Source organism: Pinus tabuliformis, chromosome 2_2, assembly GCF_031772625.1.
Source record: "Pinus tabuliformis cultivar Carrire ecotype Pingquan chromosome 2_2, CPIR1, whole genome shotgun sequence".
Lineage (NCBI taxonomy): Eukaryota > Viridiplantae > Streptophyta > Pinopsida > Pinales > Pinaceae > Pinus > Pinus tabuliformis.
In genome coordinates, this window is record NC_142300.1 from 379,324,422 (window position 1) to 379,342,084 (window position 17,663).

General features: G+C 37.8%; 1 protein-coding gene across 1 annotated transcript; it reads left to right on the forward strand.

The window, feature by feature from the left end:
• Window positions 1–1,063: 1,063 nt before the first annotated feature.
• LOC149192827 (uncharacterized) lies at window positions 1,064–3,067 on the forward strand. Its single transcript, XM_089407131.1, has one exon. It carries the CDS (start codon window positions 1,064–1,066, stop codon window positions 3,065–3,067), a length of 2,004 nt encoding a protein of 667 aa, XP_089263257.1.
• The last annotated feature ends 14,596 nt before the right edge of the window (window positions 3,068–17,663 follow it).

A 17,663-nucleotide genomic window follows, 5' to 3' on the forward strand; every position in this document is an offset into this window, starting at 1 on the left:
CCATTGGTCAAGAAATGCAACAAAATTCCAACTCAAACCGAAGACCTCATGCTAACTAGATGCTTTGTGTGGAGGAAGCATGAGCCGAAGATGCTGTGCGGAAGAAGCGTGTGCGAAGGAAGCTATGGAGAGGTGACTGTGCGAATGAAGCTATACGGAGGACGCGTGTGCAAAGGTGGCTGTGTAGAGGAAGTGTGTGCAAAGGTGGTTGTGCAAAAAGCTTTCACTGTGCAGATAACTTTGTGTGGAGTTTTGAGTGGAGAGATTTTTGCTTTCATTGTGCAGAGTTTTCTCTGCACAACCTTTAATCAATTAAATAGCTATAACTACATAGGTGTGATAAATCTTATTTAAATTTACTTTCATTTTATTTTATCCCATTTAAAAATTTAGAAAAGTTATTATTAAATTGAATATCTAAAGTCATAAAATGTGTAAATTTATACAAATAAATAGGTACAAATTATTCACATTAATTTTTTCGACTTTTTAATATAATGATAATTAAAAAGTAAATTACACAATTTTATTATTATTTTTCTAATATATATCGATATCGATATCGATTTCTTTTTAATTTTTAAACGTAAAACATTTTCAAACCGCCACAAAATATGTATATATTAATTAAAATCTAAAATTTGGGAGAACATAGGTACATTACGAATTATTGAGCGGTCCTTTTCCAGTTGGAATCTAGGTTTCGAAGAGAAGGGACCTATTCAACCCTTAGAAATTCAATATTTTATTTTATTTCAGATGGTTAAGCATTTAGGGCTTCCTGAGCATTTCAGATCGATGAACATTTACGACTTTTTGAACAACAGGAAAGTTCATCATGCGGGATTTGAATGAATGATGATTTACTGGAACACGGAGAGGACTGCTTGGGTGCTCGGCAGTTTTCTGGTTTATTGCGAAGGTCAGAAGTTACCCGATCCTAATTTCGATTCTGTTAATTGTAGATAAATAAATTAGAAAAACACAGGAGTAAGAAAACAACCTCAGAGGATAAAGACAAGTTCTAGTCTCTTATGGAAGCAAATTTCGGAAATTTTCCACAATGGCTTCGTGGATAGTATCTCGAATGAAGCACATCTGGCCGTTTTCAGGAAACAAGACCGACGATTTAAAGGTTTCGGATAGTTTTGTGCGGTCGCTGCCTGTTCATGAATCGACAAAACAATTTGTCTTTGCTCTTCGTGATCCTGATTATCCCTCCTCTGTTGTTTATTTGTTGGCTGCTGAAAGTTTATCAGAACGATCTGCATCCGATGCCGAATGTTTAGTTAGGGCTATCAAGCCAAAGGTTGTGGTCGCGCAGATAGGCCCTTCGGCATTGGACGATATTAGAGAAGAAGAAAAAAATTTGAATGGCGATGAGACTTGCTCTGTGCCAACCTCATGGCTAGGAGTGCTGAAGGGTTGTTTTGTGGAGAAAATAGTTTTAAGCCAATATGAAAGTAGGGCTGGCTCACAAATTTTACACACAATTTTTGGAACAGGATTTTATGGTCATGTTTTGGCTGCAAAAAAAGCTGCTCAAGAAAATCATTCCCTGTTCTTTATTCTTGAAACTCCACATAGAAACGGTCAAGGTGGTGAATTAGGCACCAATAGTGAACATGATTCCAAGCAGGATGTACCAAATAAAAGTGCCATAAAACCCTTAGCAGAGATATCTCAGGGCAGTGGCCTTTTGGGAAAAATGACACCATCACCAGGTGACATGGCTTCAAGTGTTCCCATGGGCTCACATAGGCATATCTTGGCCAGTCCACTTCACTCTTCTGCCCTAAAGGCTTTAGCCTCATCAATGGCTTTCACATCACAAAATTTATTGGCACTGGATTCGGGATCAAATTGTGGTTCCACTGCAAGTTCTGCCTCTTCTTCTGCAGGTTGTGACTTCCGTGATGTGGATCAAATTCCTGCGTTTGCACATTCTTTCTATTCCTTACTTGTAGATTTGCATGATATGTTTAACAATCTTCCTGCCCTAGAAAGGGCATTAGTTTGTGTTCGGAAGATGCTTCTTGAGGTGGAGAAAGGCAAAGAGGTGGATTGCGAAGTGTTATCTCATGTTAACAAGTTTCGGATTGCTGTTGAGGGACTCAGAGTTGCTCTGAATTCTAAGGCACGTAGTCCTCTTAAGCAAGAGAAAAAGCTCCCGAAAGATGCAAACTTCTATGAGCTTCCTTATGAAGACAAGTGCCATGCTCTGTTTGCCCAAGCCCTGAAAAGACAGGCTAAAGATTTTGGAACAGTAGTTGCAATTGTCGACGCCAGTAGCTTGGCTGGAATTAGAAGTTATTGGAATACTTCTTTGCCCCGAGACGTGGCTGACTTAGCTGACAATTGTTTTATATCTGATACTTTTGACGATGCTTCTGAAGGGGACGATCCAAAGAGAAGAAATGTGCTTGGAGGAAAACCTGTAGTAGCAGTCGGTGCAGGAGCAGCAACTGTTGTGGGTGTAACCTCATTTTCAAAAATTGTTCCTGTTTCAACTATAGCGAAGATGGTCACCTTTAAAGTTCCTACTATTGTGAAATTTGGCCTACTGCAAACAAAGAGAACTGCAGCTGTTGCATTAGGAAAAGTTTTCACTCCTGCTAAACTTCTAGCTCCAGCTTCTAAGGGAATTATTCCTGGGAAAATAGGCTTCGTTTCTGGAGTTCATGTTCCTGCTGCTGCGAAGACAGCAGCTGCAGCAGAAAAGCTCCGAGCTGCAACTCACAGTGTTATAGCAGCTGCTGAACGGTCGAGCTTGTCAGCTATGAGAACAGCCTTTTATGGTATCATGCGGAAAAGACATGGAAAAGCAACTGGAGGTACTCCTTGGGTAACCTTTGGTGGCAGCATTCTGGCTTGTACAGGGCTTTTAGCTTTCGGGGATGGGATAGAATGTGCTGTTGAATCTGCTCATGCAATGCCTACAATAGCCCGATTAGGACGTGGCCTTGAAAAGTTGCGACATGCATCCCAAGTTGTGCACCAGATGGATTCTGCACAGGCATGGGAAACAGTTTACAATTCATTGTATAATCTTCATAACAAGAAATGATCTGTCTGAACATATTCTTACTTAAGATTACCGTGAGACTGAAACAAAGCTTCGTTCTTTATTAAATGTGCACAAAATTCATACTGTAGGGCAAGCTATATCTATGGTCAGGTGGGGAAAGTGGAATAAAATAGAGCAAGGGATTAAAGTTAATACTATTGCGGCAATGATTTCCAACCTTGGAGTCTATTAAATCTGTCAAATACTGTAAATATACGAGGCTCAGAATTGATTTTGAGAAAGCTTGAAGTGACAATAAACTTGTGTATACATGCTCTTGGAGGTTCTGAAACTAATGCAACAACAGATATAACTAGCACTTTTGGCCCTTGGGTATGTTACTTCAGAACATGCTGTGACATGTGGTGCGTCGGCTAAGGCAGAGATGTTTATGGTAATGGAGTGGTGCTTTTGGCATTACTTGCCACCTCTGGCAAGTAGTCTTTGGATCCATCGTTTTCTTGCTAAGGGAATAGATTCAACATCATTGCTTGGGCATGCATGCTTGTTAACGAAGGTAGGGAACATGAGATTTTCACCCCTGGCTTACGGGACACAGCGCCTCGTGAAGATCTCAAAATCACTTCACCTTGCTATAATGTGTCCTGTAGATATACTTTCGGCTTCTCCTTCAATGAGGCAACTTGTGAAGCTCTTAACACAATTACAACATCCTGCACTGAGCTAGTCATGGCCGTTCTATATTTTTTTCCGAGTATGGAATTCAAGGCTGAGAATCCAGTCCTTTCAATTCTAATACATCCAGTCTCCTGACCAAACTTGGATTTAATTTTTTCAAATGATTGGAGCAGATGCTTTAAAGATATGAAAGCTCCTTCACCAGTTTCTTGAAAATCATTATACTTGGCGATGCTTACTGGCTATAGTACCTTGCACATGTAATGAATCAAAATTACGAGCAATCTATTCCTCCTGTTTGGTGTTACAATTGCCACAGAGGGTTTCTTTTAGTGTTTTTATTCTCTTCCCACACTGTCCATGTTTTTGAATTCCCAAAGAAAACATACCATAAGGGTGCAATTGTTCATAAGTTTATGTCCATCCCAGTTTGCCCCTTCATAAAATAATTAATAAATGAAAAGCTGCTAATCTTTTGGATACGTGAATGTCTCATATGGATGTGCTTCTACTGTTAAGCCTGCTGACCCATAGGCTTTTGGTCCTATTAAAACCCATACATGTGAATTCTCAGCTTAGGAATTATGAGGTTGCATCTGACTAGATTTCTCTTTATTTGCAGGCAAGCTGCATTGTCAAATTAAATGGATCAGTCATATTGCTTAGTGAACTCTAATACTTTAGACAGTAATACTTAATTACAATTGTTGGAAATACTGAGAGATGGGATTAATCAGTGTTTCATTACAATTAACAATTTTTTAGCTTTGAAAACATTTCATACACCTAAATTATGAAACAGATATTTTATAAGAAACACTTGAATGCTTTTCGAAAACAGTCTTCAACTTATTACACACTTGTGAGGACACCAATCCTCTGTAAGCACCGACTTACAAAATTAGCAGATCCAACCTGTCAAGAAGATGAAGACACCAATCCTTAGTAAGAACCAACTTACTGCTTTTGTAGGTACCAACCTACAGGAGACTCCAATCTCCTCAGCTGAGCACCAACTCAGCGATTTGTAGGCACTAACCTATTTTTTCAAAATATTTCACTTTTCCTGGTTCCCACAAATTGCCTTTCTTTAGTAAGGGTTGTCACCCAACAATGCCACTCTCAAGTTTGCACCTTCAATCCTGGTCACAGCCACTTGTCCTTCTTCTTTGTCGTGCTTCCTAGTCCTTGACATGTCGTCAATCCTTGTTTTTCCTTATTGTTTCTGATCTGTTCCTCTTCAACACCAATTCAACACCAATTCTTCTGCCCTAGTCACCATGAAATCTTCACTTCATCCACTTCTGCGTGTAACACACTTGCCTCATACTGAAACTTAACTCGGACTCCTCAACTTGACCTCCTGAGCAGAACTCGGCCAGACTTTGCCCTCTTCAACAGAACTCGGGTAGGACAGCGAACTAGCCTCCACAAAAAGCCAGAACTTGGCCTGCAACTAGCCCTTAAAAGAGACTGAAACTCAACAACATCTGGACTTGAACTACACAGAGCTGAAACTTGGCCTCCACAGGGCTAAAACTCGGCCTTCAAAACGGAGTTCGGACTCCCAAATATCCAACAGAAGTAACACTGAATTTGGCCTCAGAAATGTGCTATAGAAAGACCTCCAACAGGGCTAGGGCTTGGTTTCCTTAACTGCTGAACTTGGCCCTCAACACACCAGAACTTCAGCCCTCAAGACAGGCCTTCAAGATACCAGAACTCGCCCTCAACATTAGTCCCTGAACTTGGATTCAATAGGGCTGCAACTTGGCCTCATCAACAGGCCTGAGACTTGGACTGAACAAGGCTGCATCTTGGCCTCTTCAACAGGCCGGAAATTTATCCTTAACAAAACTGTATTCAGCTCTTAAGATACCAGCACTCTGCCCTTAAAACACGCTTCAAACAACCAGAAACCCTTCCCAAAAAATTATGCTGAAAATCTTCCCAACTCGGCTTCCTTGCTACTCCTTAAACTTGGCTCTCCTTCAGTTCGGATCTGTGGTCTGTCTCAGACCTAATTCTTCACTCAACCAAGTTTTCCAGCCTTAAAATGAGCCACACATGTGGCCTTAAAAAGACCTCCAACAGGGCTAGGGCTTGGTCTCCTTGACTGCTGAACTTGGCCCTCAACACACCAGAACTTCAGCGCTCAAGACAGGCCTTGAAGATACCAGAACTCGGCCTCAACATTAGTCCTTGATCTCAGCTTCAACAGGGCTGCAATTTGGCCTCTTCAACAAGCCTGAGATTAGCCCTCAACAGGGCTGCATCTCAGCCTCTTTAACAGGTCTGAAATTTGGCCTTAATGAAACTGTACTTCAGCTTTCAATATACCTGCACTCTGCCCTTAAAACATACTTCAAGCAACCAGAAACCCTTCCCAAAAAATTATGCCAAAAACCTTCCCAGCTTGGCTTCCTTGCTACCCCTCAAACTTAGCTCTCCTTCAGTTCGGATCTGTGGTCTGTCTCAGACCTAATTCTTCACACAACCCAATTTTTCAGTGTTAAAATAAGCCACACATCATGCCTTAAAAAGATCTCCAACAGGGCTAGGGCTTGGTCTCCTTAACTGCTGAACTTGGCCCTCAACACACCAGAACTTCAGCCCTCAAGAGTCAAGACAGGCCTTCAAGATACCAAATCTCGTCCTCAACGTTAATCCCTGAACTCACCTTCAACAGGGCTGCAACTTGGTCTCTTGAACAGCCTGAGACTTGGCCTCAACAAGGCTGCATCTCAGCCTCTTCAAGGGACCTGAAATTCAGCCTTAACAAAACTGTAATTCAGCTTTTACTAGACCAGCACTCTGCCCTTGAAACTTGCTTCAAACAACCAGAAACCCTTCCCAAAATATTATGCCAAAAACCTTCCCAACTCGGCTTCCTTGCTACTCAAACTTCAGTTCGGATCTGTGGTCTGTCTCAGACCTAATTCTTCACACAACCGAGTTTTTAAGCCTTAAAATGAGCCACACGTGTGGCCTTATTTATACTAAACCAGTAGGTTGTCAAGGGGTAGGCCTGACCTGTCTTCTAGCAGGGCCATCTTGGCACTCGCAGGGTAATATATATATATATATATATATATTTCAAAATTTTATTTCTCCTGAACTATTAGGGGTTAGGGGGTGTGCCATATATCATCGGAAAGGTCTAGGAATGTATTATTTGGCTATGTAATATTCTCCTTCATTTGGACAACCTTTGACATCAATAATAACCGTTTTCAACAACAATTGTTGTCCTTTTGTATCAACTTCAATTAGTTTGAGGGGTATGTTTTCCGAGTACAACATCGAAGAAAATGCGGACATTTGATTGCCCCTCTTTACAATCCATATGGATGTAATGACATGTTTCCTAATCTGCTTCCATCATTTCATGCCTCTAGCTACAACAGCAGAATGGTATAGGCTTGATACACCTACTTATAGTTTCTCACATTCAAGAAATATAAATTTCTTTTTGCCACTGCTATTCTGAGAATTATTTGTCAGGTAGAATATCTTCTGGTATCTTGAGCCTGATTCAATGATTTGGTAGAATTTTCATGTGCCACAAGTTTCAATCATTTGAGATTGGCAGGTTGTTAAGGAAGCATAATATTGTTATCATTGGTAGCTGAGCCTATATGTTTTTGAAAGCCATAGACGTCTTGATTCTTGATGTTGATATGCAACTTCCCATTATGGCATTGGTACCTCCTAACCCTTCACAATTGCACGAGTACCCTACAGATTAGATATGTTATGCATATAGGACTTTAGTCAGTCAAGTCAATTGATATCCACGTAGATGGGATGTTTTATCAAACATCTCTGTCCAAGAATCTATACTATATTCATAAGCCATATACGATATAGTATAGATAACCATTATATGGTCAGACATTTTCAGGTGTGGGAACAAATCTTGAATATATCATGTTTGGTCTAGCCATTCGGCAGGGATGGCAGTAATATCGACAGAATGCTTTGATTCAGAAATCCACATAAAATAATCAGTCAAGTTAGCAGGGAGCCAAAAGCTCTGAATAGACACGAGGGCAGGTTGTATTGTAAGTTGTAACAGCTTTTCCTTTAACCGTTTCTATGTTTTGGGGACATCTTTATGCTTTCACACAGGACATCTCACACAGGATTTCACTGCCTCTGGTTTATCTTCATCATGCATGAACTCGAAGGTTTGAACCTGTTTTTGTCATAAGCACAGTCTTCTTCTTTATTATTGTTAATAGAAGAAAATACTTTCCAATATACTTGCTATGCAAGGCTTAGGCAGGAAAATAGCTTGAGGTTTTATCAGATGTCTGACTTGATTTCTAGGTTAGGGTTGCATTCATCTTTTTCATTTGATTGATCTTAGACTTTCTTAATGTCAACTAGATTGCAGCATGCCTTTTTCCCCCTCAAAAGTGAAAGATCAGTTCTTTAGTAACAGCAAATGAAAAAGAGTACAAGAAAAGAGGGTAAAGTAGATAGCACTATTCAAGGAACTGGAGTTTTTCATGAATACTCATGATCAGTTGGCATTTGCATACATCTGGAATTGGATTGTTCTTGAATAACTTAATCAAACTGAGTGAGTAGGAGATTGTCAAATGTTTTTAGAGAACTTCAATTAAATTGCTATTAATGATCACCTCACTTATCGACTTGAGAAGTTGCATTAATTCTCGTTTATGTGGCAACATGTTGCAAATGATGTTTGGAAGACACTTAATTATTGGTTTGTTTCAGTTTTTCTTTGCCGGAGTTGTGTGAGGTTTCATCGACAACATATTTATTTCTTCTTTGGTGGGCACACTGCATTTCCTTGATGTGTCCTTTCTTCGCATTATTGGTTTGTTTCAGTTTTTCTTTGCTGGAGTTGTGTGAGGTTTCATCGACAACATAATTATTTCTTCTTTGGTGGGCACGCTGCATTTCCTTGATGTGTCCTTTCTTCGCAACATGCCACTTTAATCATTATTTCATATCTTGCTTTTATTTGGCATGATCCATTATTGAACTTTGAAGCATACCATCAAGGTCATTCGTTAGAATTCCATTTAGTGTGTAGCACAGCAGTAACTCGAGGTTTGGTAAAGTTCTGGCAATTCCGAAAAATCCATATAAATCCAGAAATTTCATTTCAACCCTTGAGATTCCTAGGATTTGTTTCATACAAACTTTTAGCCTTAGGGTTAACTCTGAAATACAAATTACAGTGGTATATATTTCACTTTTTCCCAACCAAATAAGTAAGGCAGTCCAGGAAAATAAACACCAAATAATTGTATATTGAGGGAACTATCTTTCTAATCTTGGGCACAATCCCAACATATCATAGATATGAAAATAACTTGCAAATAGCAGATTTGTTACAGCCACAAATCTTTCCCTCTTAGCTTTATTTACTTGCCAATTCACTCAATAAAGCTAATACATTGTTATGTTAATTCAACATACATAACTAGCACCAGAAACCACTTAATCACCATAAGAACATATGTTAAAGATAAAAAAATGCTAGTACACAAAGTTTGAACAACAAAGCTCACTTCATATATAGATTAAAATGAACTTCCAAGTGCATACCAACCAAGTACCACGTGTTGATACAATATAGCCCTTCAAGTTTATCACAAGCTAGGACTCTCCAAAGCACCCAAATTGTTGTATAGTATCCACTATAGCAAATCCTTATCAACAATTGAGGCCTAGAAAAGCATCAAGACAAACTACTCTTAGTCATTCCAAACGCCGAACAACAAGATAGCATCAACACCAACAAGACTACCATTGGTCTTCATTTTAGTGCTCTTGTTTTCATATAGGATTGATATCACACAAAACCTAGGCTTCCTTGCATCATACGAGTACAAACCTTCTATGGCAACCCTAGTGCTAGTGTTCAAAGTATCTTGTCCTTCCTAAATCCCACAAACCCTAGGTTTTCATCTCTTGCATCCTCACAAGTACCAAGATCTTTAAATAATATCATCAATGAAATATCAATGACTTTTATTCCAAGCTAAACATGACACCAAGATCAAGACTCTTCTATTCTTTTCCATGCTCTTTTCCTTATGTCCATATCAGTACAAGGCTTAAGTTCATTCGAAGCACTAGTTTTCTTATATCTCCTCGAGGGTTTATCTCAAGAACTTTGGTGTTACCTGTCTTGCATCAACATGAGCCAAGGATTCTCCATGACCATAACAACAACAAGCAAGACTTGTATCTAAGTCTTCAACTCTTCTAATTTTCATGTTATTGTCTAGGATAAGTGCAAGCCCTAGTGGCCTTTTACATCACACAAGTCAAGACTCCAAGAACATCCGCAAGTGTTGGCATCCATCTTCATGTCTCTACAATTTACATAAAATACCCTAGGTCTTTCTCCCTACAAGGCTTGTGCAATGCAATTACAAAGATAGAGTAATGAGTACATCAGTGCTTAGTCATGGCAAAGGCTCTCTCCTCCCTTTATATGGAATAGGTGAAGGAGGCCAACATAAAGCATGGACTAGGTCCACACAAGTAACCCTATACCTAAGTCAATAAGGTGACCCCACTTGGATCACTCTACAATACAAGGATGGCAAGTGTCAGACTAGAGATTTATCCAACCCCAAGGTGGTGCACCCTCCAAGTATGACACCTCTTAGACCTAACACACCTCCTTCGAAATGGTAAGTTTTTTGACAACTTGTTATCTCAACACTTTCTTTTACATGGTGGTACATTCTCCAAATTTCCTCATCCAGGGTGCTCTTTTTCTAGTTGTGTGCCACATTTCCTCTTGTGCCCAACACTCAACATGTGTGCCAAGGCAATTACTTTCTCTAACGCTCCTCCTCAACATATATATTTGGGTCCACAATCAACCTCCATGAAGTATTTTTCTCAACCCAAGCATTCTCAAGTCATGTATCCAACTTCAAGGGTGTTTGTCACATGGTCCCATGATCTTAGAGCTTCTCTCCTCCAAGTTTCTATGATCATCCTTCTAGGTAGATACCTCTCCTAATCAAGAAACTAACCCCCCCCATTGTGTGCACCTATTGGGTTAGTCATCATGCCACATATGATAACAACCTCCTAGGTAAGTGTGTTATGCTAATACTATATCCAAGGACAAGCATCCACTCAAACTAATCCATCCATATGTCCATCAAGCATCACCAAGTGATTATGAGACCTAGTGATGCCCTAACTATGTGAAAATGATTTGGAGTAACCCCAAACACTAATAGAGGTAAGGTAGTGATTAGATGATCCAAATAGTGTAATGCACAGATGTTTGATGTAGATGACTCAAACATGACCCCTATCGAATATTATTATCATTTTAATGTTTAGAAAAACATATCAAACAATTTTGTAAAAAACGTTTTCTATTATTTTGTGATATCCTTGAATCAAAACATTGACAACAATCCTACTTAGATAAATGTGAAATATCAATTTTACATATTGGTCAAACTAGAATTAAATATCATGGAAGTCAAAATAGATAAACATAATGTTGGAAACAATTTAAGCACATCCTCCTTTGGTTACAGGTGCACATATGAGCCTAAAAACGCCTAAAAACACACTTGCACCTTGCACTAAGCACTTGAAAGCTTGCATTGTTATCAAAACACTATCATGCGTAACCTTGTTTCACTCCATACCATATTTCAACATAAATTAAAAGATATGGAAAAATACCTTAACCAAACATCTAGCCATGTTTTCAACACATGCAATTCATAAATTTTTTGTTTTCAATGGTCTACTTACTTTTTAATCTTATTCCAATTTACTATACAAAAATACCTTAACCAAACATCCTGCGATGTTTTCAACCCATGCAATTCATAAATTTTTAGTTTTCAGTGCTCTACTTATTTTTGAAATACCTTAACCAAACATCCTGCGATGTTTTCAACCCATGCAATTCATAAATTTTTAGTTTTCAGTGCTCTACTTATTTTTGAATCTTATTTCAATTTACTTTGATTAACCACTAAGCTCATATTATTTTTGTTGTCATCGAAATGATTTCTTAAAAGATTAGTTGTTTATTTAGTTTTTAATCCACATTCTAATCACTTTTAATTGAACACTTCTAGTAAATTTTTAAAATATAAATTATTTTAATTTGCAATCTCAAATTCCTATATTTTTTTGACTTAGTTCTATTTATTTTTCATATCAAAACTATGATAAAGCACTTAAAACAATATAGACATCAGTCTCCACTGTGGAAATATTATGTTGCCTTGTTTGTTTATGAAGTTGATATGAAAATCTAATCTAACTTTTGGAATTTATTCTTTTTATATTTTGAGCAAATGTTTTTAATTAATATTTTTTATCTATATTTTTTTACAAATTTATTTTTTATTATTATACTTCATTTTTATTTTTTAGATAATTCTATTTATTTATATAAAAAACCATTTAAAAACCATTCTCGAAATTAAAAAATTTATTATTTTATAATAAAATTTAATGCCTTCTTTTATTTTAACTCCATACACACACACACACACACACACACACACATATATATATATATATATAATTCATTTAAATTACTAAAACATTTATTAATCTAGTAGTTTTTAAATGTGTTTTTTTTGGAAAGTGTTTTGGTTTATTTTCCAATCTAATTTGTCTAGAATCCGATTGGGATTCATTGAAATCACCAGTTTAACAAGTGAACTCTTCATAATCGAAGTGCCCTAGGGTTTTTTATGGTGCAGAATCCATATATGTAGTCAAAAAATCAGTTTAAACAACACAAATCAAGATTTGGCCACAAAATTTTTCACCAGATTCCAACCAGAAATCCATCGGAAACTCAAAAAATTCGCACTTAAAGACTACTCCTTTATTAATACTTTAATCATATTGTTGACATCAAGTTCGTAAAATATTGAGATCAAGTTCAAATTTAACCTTTTCCTATCACTTCCTTTTTATATTGATATATTTATATGTATCGTCTCTATGTGCCTTTGCAACAAGGATGACAAAATTATTTATTTGAAGTTATTTGTGATTTTACTCTAATCTTTTTTTGGTTTGACTTTTTTTTCTTCATTTTTGGCTAAAATGTGGTTATTCGTATTAAGCCATCTCACAACTATACTCACTTAAGAGTTTACAAGGCTCAAAGTCAATACAACAAAGCTTCTCTTTGAGCCTAAGGATTGGAGTGAGGTTGCTAGTATCATACTAACCCAGAGATATACTCACTTAAGGGTTCACAAGGCTTTAAGTCAATACAACAATATCACTCTTAAGGCTAGAATTCAATACAACAAAGCCTCTCTTTGAGCCTGAGGGCTAAAGTGAGGTTGCTGGTATCAAGGCTCAAAGTCAATACAACAAAACCTCTCTTTCAGCCAGGGGCTAGAGTGAGGTTTCTAGTATCAAGCTAACCCACAAATATACTCACTTAAGAGTTCACAAGGCTCGAAGTCAATACAACAATATCACTCTTAAGGCTCAAATTCAATACAAGAAAGCATCTCTTTGAGATCAAGGGCTAGAGTGAGGTTGCTAGTATCAAGTCAACGCATAGGTATATTTACATAAGAGTTCACAAGGCTCAAACTCAATTTCTAGTATCAAGTCAGGAGGTATACTCACTTAAGAGTTCACAAGGCTCGAAGCCAATACAACAATATTCATAAGCACGAAAGTGTTATAACAATATTCATCAAAGCATTATAGTTTATCATATCAGTAGTCAAGATTTAAAACTAGAGTAAGAGCTATTCCACCCAACCACTCGAGATAACCCCAATTAACTATCTCCTTTTACCTTTTGTCATTTATCCTTGATTAAATATGTTAAATCCTTTATTTCAAATATTTTTAATATAATTAAAAAGAAACATTTCTTATTTTGTTGATGATTTTTGTAAATACAACATTAACTTCCATTTAAAATCAATTCTACTCTGTTTCTTGTAACCAAAACATGGTTAAAGCTATATATATATATATATATATATATATATATATATATATTATTCTAAGTTTTCTAATAAAGAAGAATTAATTTTGAGTGGTCTATTTGGAATACCAGTAGAGTAGTTGATACACATGTTATGAGAGAGGTCGAGTCCTCATAGTTTTCTTTGTGCATAACTAGAAAATGGATAAACTTGATTTTATGAAATTTTTTAAAGTAAATATGTAAAAACTTCTAAGGATAAAGATTATAATACAAAGAAGGTAAGTAAGTTCTTTAGAAATAAAATCAAGGTGCAGTTATAATTATTTAAGCATTTTAGGTTTCATGAATTGATATGGATATAATTGGTTCTTCTTAAATAACAAAGGCATAATTTGTTATTTTTGATAAAATATTAAAAGATAAAATAAGATATTAATATTAATTGTATTTTATAATAAAAAAAATTGAATATTTAAATAATATCAATGTTTAAATTTTTTATTGTAATATTATATAGAAAAATAATTGAAGTTATATATCTGGAAGAGATATGACTAAAAATACCATAGGATATGTTATGTATATTGTGCTAAATATCATTGGATAAATCACACAAGTTTATACGGTTAACAATGGATAAATATTGGACGGGATTAGGAACATTAAGAGCGATGCCTTTTGGAGGGAGGCTCCGACGATTCATGGCCACCTAGGGTTTCTGGCAAACTCTGCCGCCTCTGAACTTCTCTGTACATCACCATACTGTAACAAATCAGCCTCTTTGGCAATAGTGAACCTCGTCAATAAGGACCATTGGAATGGATCCCCTTCCGGGGGGGGACTCTGCACCTCCCCCTAATGGAAGAAATGAGATTCGCACTCCCAATGAAGATGATAGGGCTCCAGAAAAGATGCAGCTTGACAATACTGAAGCACAGATTGACCTAGGAGCACAAAGGAAAAACAAAGCTTCACTAGATACAGAGGCAAGGCCTCAGAATCAGCAGCAAGGTGATCCTACTTTGAATAGCGCAACCCCTAAAGCGATTTCTGCTACATGCAAACCTATTGCAGCAGAACGACCCAAGATAGAACTACCGGGGCATCAGATCAATGCACAGATCCAATTTATGAAGTACCACGCTCTTATAGGGAAATTCATTGGCTTCTGGCCGATGGAGAAAGCCCTGCAGGGATGGATTTCAGCCAAATGGAAACCCAAAGGACATGTCACCTTGTAGCTCGGTCCTAAAGGTTTCTTTACAACTATTTTCAACTGCATAGAAGATCGTAATAGAATTCTAGATGACAGCCCCTATTTCTTCAACTCAGCGGGCCTGTACCTGAGAGACTGGATCGAAAGATTTAATCCAAATAAAGAGGATTTCAGCTGGGAACCGGTTTGGATTCGACTGTATTCCCTACCTTTGGAGTACTGGGATGAAGAATCGCTACAAGACATTGGAAATGGACTGGGCAATTTCATAAAGGTAGCAGAAGAAACGAAACTCAGAAGGTATACCTCCTATGCTCGCATCTGTGTCTACATGCATCTAAACAAAGCACTTTCGGATTCAGTAAGTCTTTACCATGATGATTTTGAATGGATTCAGCCCATAGATTATGAACATGTTCCATTCAGATGTAGGAAATGTCATGCCCATGGACATCTTTTCCGTGATTGCCCCCTCAATGCTACCACCAAAGCCAACAACTCCTCAGAAAAACTGGACTCGGAAGGGTTCACCAAAGTAAATTCCCAGAAAAAGCACCACAAAAAACCCACCTCAAGCCTCAGAAATCCCGCAGCCAATACATCTGAGCCATCAACCAGCAATAGCTTTGATATCCTCGCTCAACCAACCTTGAACGACTCTGAATCCCTTATCCAAGCTGAAGAAATACCCAAGTCTTCTTTGATAATCCACCCCTCAGACTTTAGGAAAAGCATGAAGTCACATGTAGACATGGCAAGCCCAATATCCAGTCCCAACAAGGAAACTGAATGGTGACTGAATGGAGTGGAAATTGAAAACTTAATCCAAGAATCAATCCACACAAATGACTTAGCAGCGGAAAACAGTGAGCCCAAACATATGGAAGAGGAACCAGAGAGTATTGACATTGGGGATCTAGATATATTTAGCCTTGAGAAAGTATGTAGGAAGAAAGAATTTGAAAAAATCCCGGATAGACAGTTAGAGAATTTGGAGGTAATCCTTTCAAGAGCACATCAACAGCGAACATTGGGGATACAACTGGGGAGTCAATGGGATGGGAAAAACCTTCTCAAAGATACTAAGAAACGAGGAAGAAAGACAGATCTGCAAAGAACCATCATCATAGGGGAAATGTTGGTGGAATCAGGAAGATATTCCAAGTTAACAAAGTACTACCGACCGAAACCCAATATTGAATCATGAAGCTCATTTCATGGAATTTAAGAGGGTTAAATAGCCTTGTGAAGTACAGAATGATCAAAAACATGATACAGCAGGAGAAACCATAGATTTTCTTCATGTAAGAAACAAAATGTAGCAGTAGTACACTTGGTACCATTCTCTCAAAAGCCTGGCCAAGGAGCCATTCTGTAGCAGTTGATGCCTCGGGAGCTTCAAGAGGATTGGCAATAGCATGGAACACATAGGGTATTTTGCTCACTAATTTCCATGCCGCTCATAATCTTATTCAAGCCACTTTTCATATTATAGGGACCAATGTGCATGGCCATCTCTCAAATGTATATTTTCCTTAGGATGCCACAAATAAATTGGCATTATTGAACACAATAGCTGCTCTCAATTCTACCAGAGTCCATCCTCTTTGGATTACAGGTGGTGACTTTAATATAATTACTAAACTTGAGGAGAAGAATGGAGGCCGAGTCAAACTAGACATGGAAAGTAGTCACTTTAAAGAGTACATGCAAAATAATTGGCTCATTGATATGCCCTTTAAAAATGGCATGCACACCTGGAACAATAAAAGATCAGGCTCACATCAAATCGCCTCATGATTGGATATATTTTTGCTATTTGACAATGCCATTCATTTAGGAGGAGACTTCTATGCCTCAATCCTACCTCTTTCTGGGTCAGGTCATTGGCCCATATCTCTACAATGGCAAAGGCCTGGAAACTCCACAAGGATACCCTTCTGGTACGAAGCATTTTGGCACACTCACCCATATTTTAACAACCTGGTCCACTCAATATGGAAAAGCTTCATCCCTCCTGCAGGATCACAAATGTACCAACTTCAACGACGGCTCAAATATCTCAAAATTCATATCAAGAAATGGAATCAAATGACATTTGGGAATATATTTCAAGCCCAAAAAGCTCCAGCACATGAAATGATGGAACTTCAACAAAAAATAATCAATGAAGGAAGGACAGGAGCACTGGAAAAAAAGGAACAAAACCTTCAGAATCAACTGGACGAAAGAACAAAGCAAGAGGAGATTCTATGGAGGCAGAAATCCAGAATAAGATGGCTAAAAGAGGGAGAACAGAATACGAAATTCTTTCACCGCACCACCATACAGAGAAGAATGCACAACAACATCACTCAAATACAGAATCTGTAGGGAGAAAAATTGGAAGCACATGAGGATATCGAAAGAGAGCTCCTCCAACATTTCAAACAAGTTCATTAGGAACCGCATATCAATAGACAGCCAGCTATAGAGAGGATTCTCCAACATATCCCAAAAATCATAACAAATGAACATAATCAACTACTCCTTCGTCCGGTAACTCTACAGGAAGTTGAATCAGTAATGAAACAACTCAAAGAGGGGAAAGCTCCAGGCCCAGATGGTTTTACCTCCAACTTCTTTCATAACTTTTGGGAACTCATTCAAATGGACATATGGAAGGTTGTGGAAGAATCAAGAACTCTCCATTGGTTGCTTCCTTCTCTAAATGCCACTTTTATTACTCTCATCCCTAAAGAAGAGCAAGCAACAACTCCAGATAAGTTCAGGCCAATAGCGCCGTGCAA

What these genes read in the sequence shown, in the direction of transcription:
- LOC149192827 (XM_089407131.1), top strand. Translation starts at nt 1,064, where the DNA reads ATGGCTTCGTGGATAGTATCTCGAATGAAGCACATCTGGCCGTTTTCA.